Source organism: Panicum virgatum, chromosome 5N, assembly GCF_016808335.1.
Source record: "Panicum virgatum strain AP13 chromosome 5N, P.virgatum_v5, whole genome shotgun sequence".
In the NCBI taxonomy this organism is placed as follows: domain Eukaryota; kingdom Viridiplantae; phylum Streptophyta; class Magnoliopsida; order Poales; family Poaceae; genus Panicum; species Panicum virgatum.
Window position 1 is genome coordinate 2,009,108 of NC_053149.1, and position 14,756 is coordinate 2,023,863.

The following is a 14,756-nucleotide window of genomic DNA, read 5'->3' on the forward strand; positions in this document are numbered from 1 at the left end:
GCATATATATACTTGCGTTTTAGTATACTATAGTAGTAGATTTGCCATAGGTGAATTTTAGTTCTGGCTCCGCCACTGTACTTAGTCGAGTACATGAAGTGATTGATCGCAGGGAGCTCAGTCCAGGCCTCCGGCGATCGCGGAGGCCGACGTGGTGGCGGTGGAGCGGGGGGCGCGGGACGATTTCCTGGTCCTGGCCAGCGACGGGCTCTGGGACGCCGTGACGCCGGCGTCGGCGTGCGCCCTCGTCCGGCGGAGGCTGGTGACGACGCCGAGGGTCGCCAGGCCGCGGGAGCCGCCGCTGGACGCCAGGGGCTCGCCGGCCGTGCTCGCCAAGGAGCTGGCGGAGCACGCGGTGCGCGCGGGCAGCCAGGATAACGTCAGCGTCGTCCTCGTCCTGTTCAGGGACTTCTGGGGCGCGCACGCCGTACGTGGTAAGTAGTGACCACTGATTGGTTGGGTCCTATGCAAGGTTTTAAATAGCCGGCTATAGCTTCTGCTATATACGGCTATAGCATTTAGAAAGGCCAAACGCTATGGTATTTAGCCCGCTAAAGCCGGCTATAGCCCGCTAAACGCCGTAGCGGCAGCTCTGCCGCTAAACATCTTAGCCGGCGATTTAAAACCTTGGTCCTATGGCCTCAAACTTTGTACTGCTAGCCCTGTTACTGGTACTAATTTCTGCGAGCTGAAATTTATGAGGATGTTTTACCAACAATGATATGAATTTTAGGTTAACATAGATCATTGCATCATCTAGCCATTTATATTTTTGGTTGAAACATTCATGCACTTTTTTTTTGTTTTCTAATCGCGGGAGTAGCCTAATAGGGTGGAAGCACCTGATATGTTCTCGTGTTGATCTATCTCCATCATCCCTAAGACACAGTTCTGGCTTACCATATTGGCAACGTGGCATGTCAAGCGTTGTACTAGCCTTATAAGGCATCATTTTTGGGTTTTTACCTCGCAGTGGGCGGTCATAAATTTAAACCATGGAAATAGATCCTCCATGCAATTCAGGCATCATTTTACCCAAACATCTAAAATGAACTAGTAACCAAACAGGTTTTTAGGGATTTTGGATAACACTATGACACAAATATAAAGACCACTCCAACAAAACTTTGTCCACCATATATCCTAGATTTATTTTAGGCTTGCATCGTCTAAATGTTGAATGCCGTAGTTTTTCCTTTTGGAAAGTGATACCTGTGCAAATTATTTGGAAAGCGAGAAATATAACTTTAATTGACACCACATATATGTGTGCGCGCAAATGAAATTTCTCAGATAATAGGGTCCACGTGCATGACCTACCTTTCACCTAACGCGGCGTCCTCTTACCGTTGGATTGAATCCAATTTCTAGGAATGATTCCGCTATCCTTTATATATCCGATATGCCGTTCTCGCTAACCCTAAATCTCAAACGTCACTCGCTCAACATTTCGCCGCCGCCACAGAATGAACATACCATCATCTTGTCCTCCTCCACCTGTCTGTGACGCCTTCAAGACACCGCAGAACCAAATGATTTATGATACTCTAACAGGGCTCGAAGATCTTCACAACTAAGTCAGTTCTTCCCTTGTTTCTTGTATTCGTTACTATTTCTTACTTGTATAGTTTCTTTTCCGGCTGTACTTGTATATTTTTGCTGGGTTAACCACTTTGAATTCTTCAAAAGCTTGCGAGTGCTAAGTCTGTTGATGTCTCACAGTTATTTCCATGTAATAGGAATGAATCAGTGTACCATCGTTGTTGTCTTCTCGGTATTGAATAATAGTATAGGTTTCTCCAATGCATTATTCGTTCGGAGTCATGAAGATAATTAATTTAATTTATCAAATAAAAACATCTGGTGGTATATACGATAAGTATCAACAAGTTTTTTTTTTGCGACAAACACATTTTTGCTGAAGTAGTCACATCCTTAGAATTTCTTTCATGTTTCTTACTAACACGTTTGAAATTGTTTACACTGTTCATTCAATTTAAAAAAAAATCTATCACGCACATTCAGATTTAGATCGATTTAACTTGATTTTGTACCACATTATTGGACAGGAAATTCGAGAAATTCCAAATGTCAAGCATATAAACATGTCAAAAATCATTGGAGATAAAAATTGGAGTGCCACATCACATCCCCATAGGAGGATCTCAGATTAAATGATTTCCTTACCAATTTCCTTGCTTTCGTTAATTGTTAGAGCCTATTTTTGATATGAACAAAAACCCGAGAATCGATTCAGATTTCGAAATAAATGCAAAGATTTCAGAATCTTTGCATTTATTTCAAAATCTAGATTGACGAAATCTATAGATTTATTTTGAAATCTGGATTGATTCTCGGGGATTTGTTCGTATCCAAAATAAGCCCAATAATTAATGAGAGGAAGGGATTTGGTAGGCAAATCTTTTAACCTTGGATCTTTTTGTGCGGATGAGATGTCGATGCTCCAGTTGTGACTCATTTTGCTTTTGCAGCAAGATCTTTTAGATTCTTTTTTTTTAGTTTTGAAACGAGATCCTTTAGATTCTGGAGCTGGAGGAGCAACCTTCCAAATCGACGGCTGCCATTTCCAGCTCTGAAACGAGATGGCCGTTGATGTTGACGATCTTCAAGTTTTGAATTTCCAATTAGCCCTCATTCTAACGTGAAATTTAAAATAATCTCAAAAATATTTTGTTGTTCAACTCGACAAGAAAAATGGAAAAGTTGCTGGAACAGGGAACTAGGGAAGTGGTGTCTCTCTGGTATTTCGCTTGGTGGAGAGGACCAAAAAGAAAAATATTGTTTCACACCGAGTCACTGGTCACCGCGACGGCGTCCTGCTAGCCTGCAACACGCAGGCTGCCTTGTCCAGGCTAGGTTTCGATCTCGTCGGTGCTTAAATGCCACGCCAGCAGCGACGCCATTGTTCATACCCCAGCTAGCTAGACCCATGTCGAGCGAGAGCAATGTCTCGGAGGCGGCGGCGGCCGAGTATCCGCTGATGTGGGGCGAGTCGCCGGAGCTGTACCTATCGTACGGTACGGTCTCGCTCGCTGGCCGGCGCCCGGAGCTGACCGACGCCGTGGCGGCCGTGCGGTCGTTCACGTTGCTGTCGCCGCCCATGGGCCTGGACTACTTCGCGGTGGTCGACGGCCGCCACCTCGGCAAGGCCGTCGCCGAGCGCCTGCCCTAGCGGCTAGGCAAAGCTATCGCCGAGCAGGTCGAGGGCGACTGCTCAGCGAGAACCCGCGGTTCCTTGGGGCGTCGCACGACGGCGTGGTGGCGTGGTGGAGGACGGTCGTCGAGGAGGCGTTCCGGGCCGTCCGCGAGGAGCTGGCCAGCGAGGGCGCGGCCGGCGGCGTGACGGCGCTCGCCGCGCTGGTCATGGAGAAGTACTTCGTGATCGCGAGCTCCGGCGGCGCCAAGGTCGTGCTATGCCGCGGCGGCGAGCACGTCCAGATCACTCCCGATCCCAAGAGCAAGGTAAAGCTTCCTTCTTGCTGCTGTCATCAATACTACGTCTGTACAGAGTTGATCTTTGATGCACGTGTCGTGTCATCTAGGTGACCATCGATCGGGTTTCCAGATGTACGTAGTTCGTAGGAAGAGATTGACGTCTCTTTCATTGATTTTAGACTAGGATTTTAGAGGTATCTGAGCTAGTTGTACAAGCGTGTGAGATTTTGTTGTTTGAATTTCGAAGCAAAAAGTCTTTTTTACATACCACAATTTTGGGCCGAATCTGTTTTTTTTTCTTGGATAATGAAATTGTCCGTCAAGCCTCCTCAAACTCATGAAATCATTCACATAACCTGCTGAGCGGTTTGAGGCTGAGATGACAACGGTTTTTCTCCTTTTCTTTTATATTTATTTTAATTAAATTAAATCTTTGAAAAATCATAGTAAATCACAAAAAATTATAAACTAAATCTAATTTTGTTTAACTCCACATGAGTAGATATACGCAATGAACATATTATATGGTATACTTTAGTACAATTTATTTGCTGTAGTTTTAGATATATATTTTTCTGTAATTAATTTATAGCTACAGTTTTTGTTGTCCACTTATGATGAAATTTTTATGGTGGTCTAAAAATTATATGATTGAGCTATAGTTAAATTTTTATAATTATTGGATCAAGTTTGACTAAGCTATAGATTTATTTATATAAACCTAGATAAATCAATAACTCATTCATACATGATCCAATAATCATAAAATTTTTACTACGTCTCAATCATATAATGATTAGCCCACCAAAAAAGTTTTCACCATAATTGGACGACAGAGACTGTAGCTATAAATTAATTATAGAAAAGTATATATATCTAAAGCTACAACAAAACATTTGTACAAGAGTATACCATATAATATGTTCACTACGTAGATCTACTTATGTGGAGTTTAACAAAATTGTGTTTTCATTTTATAATTTTTTTGATTTACTATGATTTTTCAAAATTTAGTTAAAATAAAAATAAAAAAGAGAAAAAACTACTGCCACATCAGCCTCAAATCTCTCAGGGAGGTTATGTGAACGGTTTTATGTGAACGATTTCATGAGTCTGAGGAGGCTGGATGGACGGTTTCATTGTCTAGGGAGGAAAAGCAGATTCAGCCCAAAGTTGAGGGAGGCAAAAAGAACTTTTCCAATTTCGAATTGGTTTTGCGGTTCATAGAGGCGCGAGCGAAACTTTCCCCGTTCGATTCTGAAGGATCAGAATAGCGACTAGAGGAAGAGTAAATAGGAGCCTAAAAAATTCTCAACAAGAAATGTGGCCTATCCTAAAATCAACCCCAATGAATCAATGATCCTCCCTCCTAGCAGGATCATAATATGTAGCTATGGCAAAGCTACTAGATTTGAAATCAAGCTAGGAAGCAATCTCAAGACAATCAGAAGCATCATGGAAAGGTTTGAGAGAAAGCACCAAATGATCAATGAAATCTCGCCTCAGCCAGACCAATACCAACTCAGCCGGTATGTGAGCAGAAGGTCATTTCCTGCTCAGCTACATTTACACCAGTTTGGCTGCTATTGGAAAAGAAGGCTTTTTCCGGCTGATGGTTTGGCTAACCAGCGTACCAGCTCAGCCGGTGTAGGACCAGAAGGTTTTTTCCGGCTAACCAGCGAAATACCTGCTCAGCCGATATGCCCAAAAAACAACTCATAAAGCAAGATCCAAACTTTCCTAAAGTGGATCAAATGAACTCCAAAACTCACAAAATTTGAGCCATAACTTCACAACATCATGATGAGTCTTTACCCCAAAGGGCTCCTCCAAAGATGAAGCCTTCACCTTAGATTTGGTGAATATATTGGAAGGGTAAGATAAAGGATGAAGTACTCATGAACAACCTCAAAACCCACAATGTGAAATCTAACCAAACATGATCCAAATCTAAAGATTTTTTAGCTGTAGCTTCTCTACCACCTGGTGAAACCTTTCCCAAAAGATCTCTATGAAAAATCGAGCTATCACCTTCAATCTCGGGGATTTGGGTAAGAACACAAGAAAAGGGGATTTTGGAAAATCCTCAAAATTCTGCATGGATTTGGTAGGAAATCACCCTAGATGTAAATCACCCAAAAACACCTCCGAAAATAGGAAAAATAATAAAATCGAGATCTAGAAGGAGGAGAACAATCTTGCACGAATTTGATACTTGGATTACCTTCAGATTTTTAGTTACAAGCCACTTCTAGACAAAATCAAAGCTAGAATGGCAAAAGTCTCAAATCAAAGAGTCACTCCTCTCCCCCTCACTCAAACCCTAACCAAATATCTCTCAAGCACAAATGAGAGGACCTCCACCATGGAGAGTTTTACAAACCATCCCACTCTCTATATAGAGGCATCTGGCAAATGACTAAATGCCCTTACATGAAGCACACACCCCAAATACCCTTTAGGGGTAAAACCGTCCAAGTTTTTACCAGAGCACCGAACAGACGCGACGTTTTCATGACTTGAAGTAAGGGCCTTGAAACAAGTTTTGCGATGACGTCACGTGCCCTCCATCACCTCCATTCGGCCACACCGGACGTGTCCCTATTTTGAGGCCAAAACCGGCAAACCTGCCACTTTCGATGTCAACGCGTCTCCGGCCTCCACCAAGCTTTAATATCTTCAAGTATTTCGCGCTCCCGGTGCACGGGCAACCTACTCGAACTTGCCATTGTTTTCCTCCTAAACTTGATCGACGCCCCCATGACTCCGCCGAACTTCTCAGGTCCCCCAGTTGAAGCCTATCACGTTCATCCTTCACCGCCCTTGGTCCATCGTTATGAAACTTTCGCTTGACCTTCACCATATATCATCGGCCATCACATCGCTTCCTACACCTGCGCGTCACGAGCCAAGAGACACAACACACAAGATATGTTTTACACACACCACAACTCAACGCACACAACACAACACTTCGGGTTAGCCATTCGTGCATATATAAAATATCTACTCAACAAGTAAAGCTCCAATCATCTAGTCAACCACTCATCACATATTAGACCAAGGCACATCTCGACTTGGTCTCTCAGCTTCGTGCCCCACATTTGCATGCACAGGCCAACAAGGAAGAAGAGAACAAGAGCGTCGAACACGCCGGCGGTCATGTGGTCGACGACTACACATCCAAGCTTGACAATGTTCAGCAGACTACTCTGGCATCTGGTACGCACACTGCAGCATGGACCTCCATTCCGCGATTGAGATTGCTTCCAATGAATGCTAGCTGACGATGCTCAACTGCACGTACCTGCGGATAACAGGGAGCTCGTCCGTGTCCAAGCCGGCGGCGGCGGTGATCCCGGAGCTGGACGTGGTGGCGGTGGAGCGGAAGGACCGGGACGAGTTCCTGATTCTGGCCAGCGACGGGCTCTGGGGCGCCGTGTCGACGGAGTCGGCGTGCGCCATGGTGCGGCGGAGGCTGGGGGAGAAGACCACGCGGATCACCTTGCCGTGGGAGGCGCCGGTGGACGCCGGGGTCTCGCCGACCGTGCTCGCCAGGGAGCTCGCCGAGAAGGCGGTTCACGCCGGCAGCCAGGACAACGTCAGCGTCGCCATCGTCCTGTTCAACGACTTCTGGGCGCAGTTCCAGTGCGCGCCAACCAGTGACGAGTGATCCATCGGTTCATCTCTCGCCGCATCAAATTTAGTTATCGTGAAACTTAGTGTCGATGATCGTTCGTGCATGTTGTACTCCTGCCTGAATCGTGGTAGCTTAATGTTTGTTATGATGGATCTGCGGTTTGAGAATTGAGGTTATATATTGAATTAAATAGATGTTCGAACTTGTTCAAGTCGTTATTGGTTCTGTTGCGATTGTTTCAGTTTATTTCTACCGTGTGTTCAGATAGGTTATATACTAACTAGTAGATTGAAAAGCTAGCACGCAAAATAGTAGAACACACAAAAATCAGATAAATCAAATTGAATGGAAAACAGAAGAGAGCACGAGCGAGGTCGATGCATGCGCAGTAACAAGCATAGATCGTTGATCTTGACCGGTGTACACCTTTGCTTGTTTTATTTCGTGGGAGGGATGATGCAACTAACTTGTCCGGCTGATGATCTTACGGTTCCTCCGTAACTCTGCACGCAACGACATCAAAGATGGATGGATGGTAAACATACAAGCTGAAGAGAAGCAAGAAGAAGAACTGGATGTGTAACTCTGCGTGCGTACTGGGTGCAGTCCATGTTGGGGGAGATGGCGAAGCTGATGGAGAGTCCGCAGGCGGCGGGGAGCCCCGCGGCGCGCGCGAAGTCGACGGACGGGAATCCCCCGGCGGCGGCCTTGACGCAGCCGCAGGCGGCGACGCGGTCGGCGGGCGCGGCGGCGAGCTGGTTGAGCCCGCCGAGGCAGTTGCAGCAGATGCCGTAGGGGCTCATCCCGGGCGCGCCCGTCAGGTAGGGCATGCAGGGCGCCATGAGCTGCGCCACCTGCGCGCACTGCAGCGCCGCCGCCGAGGCGCCGCGGGCGGCCGCCGCGTGCAGGAGCAGCGCCGCGACCGCGAGGGTGGCCGGCCTACTGCTACTGGCGCGGCCCATCGTCGCGGAGCTTGCACGGGATCGGACTGCGGGGAGCGAGGTGCGTGCGGTGCGGGTGCCTGGAGCGCGCGTCTTCGGCGTGGAGCTAGCTATAGCTTGTCATGGCGACGGCGGCCGCCGCGCGCCGGGGTAGATATACACACGCGCGCGCAGGGACAGGGACAGGGCCGGGGCGTACGTGATGGTGAGCGGCGTGCGTGGTGGACGTGCGTGCGCAGAGTTGTTTCGCCATGGCGTCGGTGCGCCGCCAACGGCCCCATCCATCCCTGGGCAGGGCAGTTGGGGGCGGCAGGATGCGTGACGAGCGAGAGAGGCGACGTGCCCGTGGGCCGTGGCCTGGAGTCTGAGAACATAGCAGCAGCCTAGCGGAAATCTAGGCCCGCCTAGCAGCAAAGCAGGCCCGGTGGGCCTGGCTTGTTAGGGCCCGCGGCGTGGCCACCACCTTCCGGGCGGGCTTACTCTCCTGGGCTGCGTATCCTTCCTGGGCCATGTAAACTTGTTGTTTTTTATTCTAAAAAAATGTAAACTTGTTTTGATCTCTCCAAGGAACACACGCAGACTTTTTTTTCTTCATAAAAAGAAGCAGGAACGATACTGCTATGGCATCTATCAATTATCTTATTATTTGACTAACAAACGGAGCCTCCACATTCGCTCTCAAGGTCTAGAAATTTCCACATTAATCGGAGAAAAAGAGAAAAAAATTAAAATTACCCACCACTGCCATTATAATAAAATTAGCCTTAAATACCCCTGTGCTTAATTAAAAATCACCCACCAATGCCATTATGAAAAATTAAATATAAAATATCATCTAGCTATGTATAAATTACAAACATATATTGTTAATAAAAAATAAAGCTAACAACAATCAATCAAAATAAAACAAAAATAAGAATAATTATATGCATAATATTATTAAAGCTCAACAAATCAAATTTTTATTATAGATAGTTTATACTAGAGTTGTTTTAACCAGCAATAAGATACAACAGGGTGATGTATGGTAAAAAAATAGTATAATCTTTAAGTAAAGATACAACAAGATGCAAATTTTTAAATTTTCAATACTAGCCGCGCAAATGCGCGGGCTATACGCCTAGTTATCTTATTATTTGGCCAACAAACGGAGCCTCCACGTTCGCTCTCAAGGCTTAGAAATTCCCACGTTAACAGAAAAAAATAGAAAAATAAAAATTACCCACCACTGTCATTACAATAAAAATTAGCCTAAAATACTCATATGTCTAATTAAAAATTACCCACCAATATCATTACGAAAAATATTATTTAGCTATGTATCAGTTACAAATATACTACTAATAAAACTAAAGCTAACAACAATCAATTAATATAAAAATAAGAATAATTATATGCATAATATTATTAAAGCTCAACAAACCAAATTGTTATTATAGGTAGATCATATTTGAATTATTTTAACCAATAATAAGACATAATTTACGATAATGAATAGGATGATATATGATAACAAATAATATAATCTTTAAAAAATAGTAAGGATACAATGATCTGCAAATTTTTGAATTTTCAATACTAGCCGCGTAAATGCGCGGATCTTGCGCCAGTTTAAATGAATCAAGGATCGGAGGAGGACAAGCCGCTCGAGCGAGATCATCCGATCCTGTGCCGGAGGTTAAACGTACAGCTAGCTCCAAATTAAACCCACCAGTCCAGCCCCCACACATGTACGCACGTCGCGACGAAACAGTCGCCGCAACCGCAACCTCACAGCAAGACACGTGTTGTGACAAGCGACCCACCAGCAGGCAGCATGTGCCTGTGCGCCCATCGGAGGAATCCTTACCCCAGTATACGTACTAGTAACGGCGACCGGTCGATTCCGATTCCGATCCGGCCGGTAGCACAAGCGCACGAACGAAGATCGTCTGGCCACCAGACACGTACGTACAACGCCAAGAACTCGAGACCGAACGAGAATCGATCGGCCGGGCCCAGGCATCTCTATCTTGATCAAGAGTTCAAGACCAAGAGCGCACGTACACGGACACGTACGCGAGCCGGCCAAGGCCAGGCCCCCCCGACCAAAGATCCCGCGAGATCAGGCAGGGCCAAAGACCACGCCGGACACGAATTAACCCAGCGGCACATGGCCTTTGGCTGTACCCCGTCGGCCGGGAAAGCTAGGAAACCCAACGCCCTCAACGCAACCACCGTCGCCCGGCCCGCTTGCACTGCATTGCGCTCAACAAGAGCCGGGTCACACTTAAGCTCTTCCATCACCAACTGAAATTAAGGCCGGGTTGTTTCTTTCTCTTTTTTATCTACTAGCTAAGGTGGAGTAGGCCGGGTTTCCCGTTGATTTAGCTACTAGCTAGGGTCGTGCTCAGGCAGTCAGGCCCCCGCCGATACAAGAATGCGGGTTGTGTTCCGCCTCATGCCCTAGAATCCAAGATCAACAACGCATGCATTGCATTAATTGTGCAATGTTATATTATGCAAAGAAGAAGAAGAAGAAGAAGAAGAAGAAGAAGAAGAAGAAGAAGAAGAAGAAGAAGAAGAAGAAGAAGAAGAAGAAGAAGAACTTGCAATGTATTTTCGTCGTGCTCAAATTATTCAGCTCCAACAAATTAAACACAGTCCCAAAACTATACTAAACCACATTTATATAATTAACTGAATTTTATTCAAATAGTACTCAACACTTGGCGAGTGCCAACTCATCGTCCTCTCTTCTTCTTCTTTATCAAGTGGAAGGGGTCATCTTATTGTAGGGAAAAAAGAGAAGAAAATTGGAGTAGGGACTCCGGATCCTGACGATTTAATCTGTGTGCTACTATATATATGTATTTCTTTTCTGTTGCAGAAGAAAAGCATGCAATGCATTTTCGACATGCTCGTTTTTTCAGATACCTAAAACAGTACGTCCCAAAAGTTTTTTTTTAAAAAATGATGTGCTATGATTTGCGGGGGCAAACGTTAACAAATATCTTGCAATAAAAAAGAAAGGATCCCCGCGACGATGAGAGAGACCACACACGCCGCGCCGTCCACTACGAACCAGAACTCAACCACAACTCTAGCACATGCATGCAAAAGCCCTTTGTTTACTGCAATTATATATATATATATATATATATATATATATATATATATATATATATATATATATATATATATATATATATATATGCAAGGGTTTCTATATGCCTTCCCGACTCCTAATCCACTACTAGCTAGTAGCCCGGCCCTCATTAATTGTTTATCCAGCAATTGCAAAGCGAGACAACCACTGCACATGGGGCGCCCCCGCACATCATGTCCCAATCAGTCGCCCGTTCAAAGACAAAAACACATTGCAATAATCATTATTGTTCAAAGGGTACAAACTCTGAAACCGCTCCTCCAGCATTTGTTTATCTCTAGCTTCTTCTTCTTCTTCCCCTTCTGAAACTGAACAGGGTACATACATGCATGACGCTCTGATCCATTTGCTTGGTTTGTTAGAGGGAACAAGGAAGTTATACATCGAGCTCAAGCATCTAAAAGCATGCGGCGCAACAAACGTTTCATGAGAAAGAGCCGGAGTTCCATTCCATTTCTTTCAGTTGCTGGCGACTGCACAACACTCTGTTGATGGAGACGAATGACAGGCCAGGCGAGCGAGCGAGAACACAACAGAAAAGAGAACCAAGCTTCGGAAAAGCAGGGAAGCTAATAAGCTACTAGCTAGCTAGCTGTACTACTGTACACCGGCGCGGCGAGGATCGATCTATCGGCGCCGGCCGGCCGGCCTGGCGCGTTCATGGCCTCATGGGTGGGGGAGCGTACGCCGGCGTCGCCTCGCCTCTCAACCCAAAGTCCTCGTCCTCTCCTCCGGTATGCATGCTCGCGCGCGACTGCCTAGGCATCATGAGATGAGGCCTCCGATATGATCATCCTAGGACGCCTCCTCCGGGATGCTGGCCAGCGCCGGGCGCCACGCGGCGGCGGCGGCGGCGGTATTGGCGGCGCGGCGGGCCTCCATCCTCTTGATCTCGGCCACGATCTGCGCGGCGGCGGTCTTGTGGCCGCCGACGGTGAGCGACAGAAGCCGCGCGGCCTCCTCCTTGGTCAGCACCACCTTCACCCGCACGGCGCCCTTCCTGAGGCCGCCGCCCCGGCCGTGGAGCCTCGACCGCAGCACGGCGCCCTTGGGGTTGTTGGAGACCGCCACCTTGCTGCTTTTCTCCTCCACCCATCCTCCTCCTCCTTTCGATCCATCTTCTGCTGCCGTTATTGACGACAACGACAACGACGACGGCGGCGATTTGCTATCTATCTTGGCCCTCCCGCTGTCGCCGCCGCCCCTCCTCGTCTTCATCCTGCGGATGGCCTTCAAGAGGAGCTTCAGGGAGATGAGCCTCCCCTGCTGCTTGGGGCTCACGGCCGGCACAGCCGTGGTGGCTCTCTGTTGGGCCAAGCACGCTGCCATGTTGCCCATCCTCTCTCTAACCTCTATCTGCTGCTTCTAAGCTGGCTGCTTGAGTATGATGGCTGGGAAAGAAAGGGAGAGGACTGGATGGCTAATGCCTCCCGGCGGTGACAGGCACGATGCTTATATAACCCCGGTCGCGGGAGACCCGGGGCTTAAACTAGGCGAGGATTAGGTCGCGCTGCCCCCAGTGGAGAGTGATTACATCGCGGGAGTTTAGGGTCAATTGGGCTTTGACAGTTAGCCATTGTCCGTGTCCAATCCATCCCCACGAAGTCGGCCACCATTGCGCTTGGTTACTACTGTGTGCGCCAGCATTCCGACGGGAAAAGGCAGCCGGGGCTTGTCTTGTCATCACAATTACGGCCGGGATAGTGTTTTTTTTTCAGTACTACTTGATTAAAAATTTTCAGAAAGGGGGAAATATCTGCAGTGCTGGTACCTGCAGAAAAGAATATCAGAGGAACTCCCATGTACGGAGTCCAGAGCAAAGCGAGCAGCGTTTGGGTTGGATTAGGCTTCGCTTGCTAGTCGTGACACGAGTTGGTCGCAACTGCTCTGCTGAGTCTGCTGCTAACTAAAGCTCCACGTGTGTGTGGCAGGTCATGCTGTTGCTACTTGGCCTAACTCGGCGCGTGCCCTGCCTGCTCTGTCCCGGATTAGTGGTACAGTAAACCACGTGATTAACGACCGGCCATTTAGACAAGCTTCCTATCTGATGTGGCATTTCAAGTTCAGGTAACCGGACGAGAGGCCTTACCTTGGGAGGGAGGGGAATATCTCGGGTGGGTGCGAGCCGTTCATGTTCAGGGTTCAGACTTGAGAGTGCCTGCACTCGGAGCTTCGGACAGAAGCAGTACCAGGAAAAGAAATGCTGACCTTCTCAGAATTCACCTAGGCTCTGTTTAGATGCGAAAAGTTTTAGGTGTAAAATACTGTAGTACTTTTGTTTGTATTTAATAATTATTGTCCCGCTATGGATTAACTAGACTCAAAAATTTGTCTCGCAAATTATAGTCAACATGTGTAAATAGTTATTTTGTTTAGCTACATTTAATACTTTATGTATGCGTTCAAATATTCGATGTGATGGGGAATCTTGTAAAGTTTCAAAATTTTAAGTGCATCGAGTTTCGTGGAGACTGCACATCCTCACTCCTTTACGTATACGTATAGAGTAGTATGGGCTGCTGTACGATCAAGCTACGGGTATTCTGCCAAGCCTGCAACCTATGCTAGTCAAATGCACAGAGGACCGCTCGCCAATTTCAGATTGCAAATGACCAGGCCCATACAGAACAGAATGCAAGGATATAGGAAAACCCACAACGTCACCTAGTCAGGCCAATAATCCCTTCCGCATGTCTTGCGGTTACCTTAATCTGGGCTCGTCCTAAATCTGGAATTCTGGATCAGCGAATAAACCATGCATACGAGGATCGTGTCACAAAAAAAGAAACTAACGTGCAGCACGAAACAATTTCAGGCCCAAAATATGCCCAACCTTACCTCTGCAATCTCAATGTAGCATTGCAAAAACAGATCGAGAGGCCGGACCGGTCTACAGTCCATCCATCATTCAGAACTGAGCACGGTATTTTGCTTATATAGTAGTATAACATCAGATTCCAGCATGTACAAATGCTAAACTTATAAACTCTGCACGGCGTTAATACAAAAAAAATATGCGGAACTCCTCAGTGAAGGGACGTTAAGCAGAGAGTAAATTCCCTGTATGCCATTGTAAAATTGAGATGATCCCTTATGTGCCATTGAAAATTAGCTGATCCCTTCTATGCCATCGTTTTTAATTTTCCATCCCCTCAATGCCATTGCTGTTAACTCTCCCTAACAGATCCGTTAAAGCTTACGGCGAAAAGACCAAAATACCCCTCCGTCACCTTATCCCCCGATGCCAGCAGCTGCGCACGCAAGGGGAGGCCCGTGCAGCCGCGCGTGGAGGGGCCTCGCCGTCAGCAGATCCGCCCCGTCGTGAGCTCCCTGTGGCGCGCGGGGGCCCTTGCAGCCGCGCGTGGAGGGGCGCGTGCACGAGAGGTGCCCACGCGTCCTTGGCTCGCGCCGACTGTGGCGGAGCTGTCCCGCGCCGGCCACGGCGCCGCCTCTCCGCCCGGCCTCGGCTCCGCCTCTGCCCCGTCTCGCCGCACGCTCGTCCCCGGCGTGCGCACGGCCCGCACCGGCGGCGGCCGGCCTCTCGCGGACGGCACCGGTCCGCACTGGCGGC

The 14,756-nt window shown here is 47.4% G+C and overlaps 3 protein-coding genes across 3 annotated transcripts; 1 reads left to right on the forward strand and 2 right to left on the reverse strand.

Annotated features, from left to right (window-relative positions):
* Window positions 1–2,950: 2,950 nt before the first annotated feature.
* On the forward strand, window positions 2,951–7,129 carry LOC120672878 (protein phosphatase 2C 51-like). Its single transcript, XM_039953487.1, has 4 exons — window positions 2,951–3,164; window positions 3,221–3,483; window positions 6,573–6,678; window positions 6,777–7,129. The coding sequence occupies exons 1-4, from the start codon at window positions 2,951–2,953 to the stop codon at window positions 7,127–7,129; spliced, it is 936 nt and encodes a 311-aa protein (XP_039809421.1).
* Window positions 7,130–7,494: 365 nt separating this feature from the next.
* LOC120672532 (non-specific lipid-transfer protein-like) lies at window positions 7,495–8,135 on the reverse strand. Its single transcript, XM_039952967.1, has 2 exons — window positions 7,694–8,135; window positions 7,495–7,599 (listed from the first exon to the last, which is right to left on the reverse strand). Exons 1-2 carry the CDS (start codon window positions 8,056–8,058, stop codon window positions 7,581–7,583), a joined length of 384 nt encoding a protein of 127 aa, XP_039808901.1. The 5' UTR covers window positions 8,059–8,135; the 3' UTR covers window positions 7,495–7,580.
* A 3,472-nt stretch (window positions 8,136–11,607) lies between these two features.
* Window positions 11,608–12,673, reverse strand: LOC120672159. Its single transcript, XM_039952452.1, has one exon. The coding sequence runs from the start codon at window positions 12,521–12,523 to the stop codon at window positions 11,981–11,983; it is 543 nt and encodes a 180-aa protein (XP_039808386.1). The 5' UTR covers window positions 12,524–12,673; the 3' UTR covers window positions 11,608–11,980.
* Between the last annotated feature and the right edge of the window lie 2,083 nt (window positions 12,674–14,756).

Coding starts and splice junctions, on each gene's coding strand:
- LOC120672878 (XM_039953487.1), top strand. CDS start 2,951: ATGTCGAGCGAGAGCAATGTCTCGGAGGCGGCGGCGGCCGAGTATCCG. Junction 3,165..3,220: donor GGTCGACGGCCGCCACCTCG/GCAAGGCCGTCG, acceptor ATCGCCGAGCAG/GTCGAGGGCGACTGCTCAGC. Junction 3,484..6,572: donor CTCCCGATCCCAAGAGCAAG/GTAAAGCTTCCT, acceptor TTGCATGCACAG/GCCAACAAGGAAGAAGAGAA.
- LOC120672532 (XM_039952967.1), bottom strand. CDS start 8,058: ATGGGCCGCGCCAGTAGCAGTAGGCCGGCCACCCTCGCGGTCGCGGCG.
- LOC120672159 (XM_039952452.1), bottom strand. CDS start 12,523: ATGGGCAACATGGCAGCGTGCTTGGCCCAACAGAGAGCCACCACGGCT.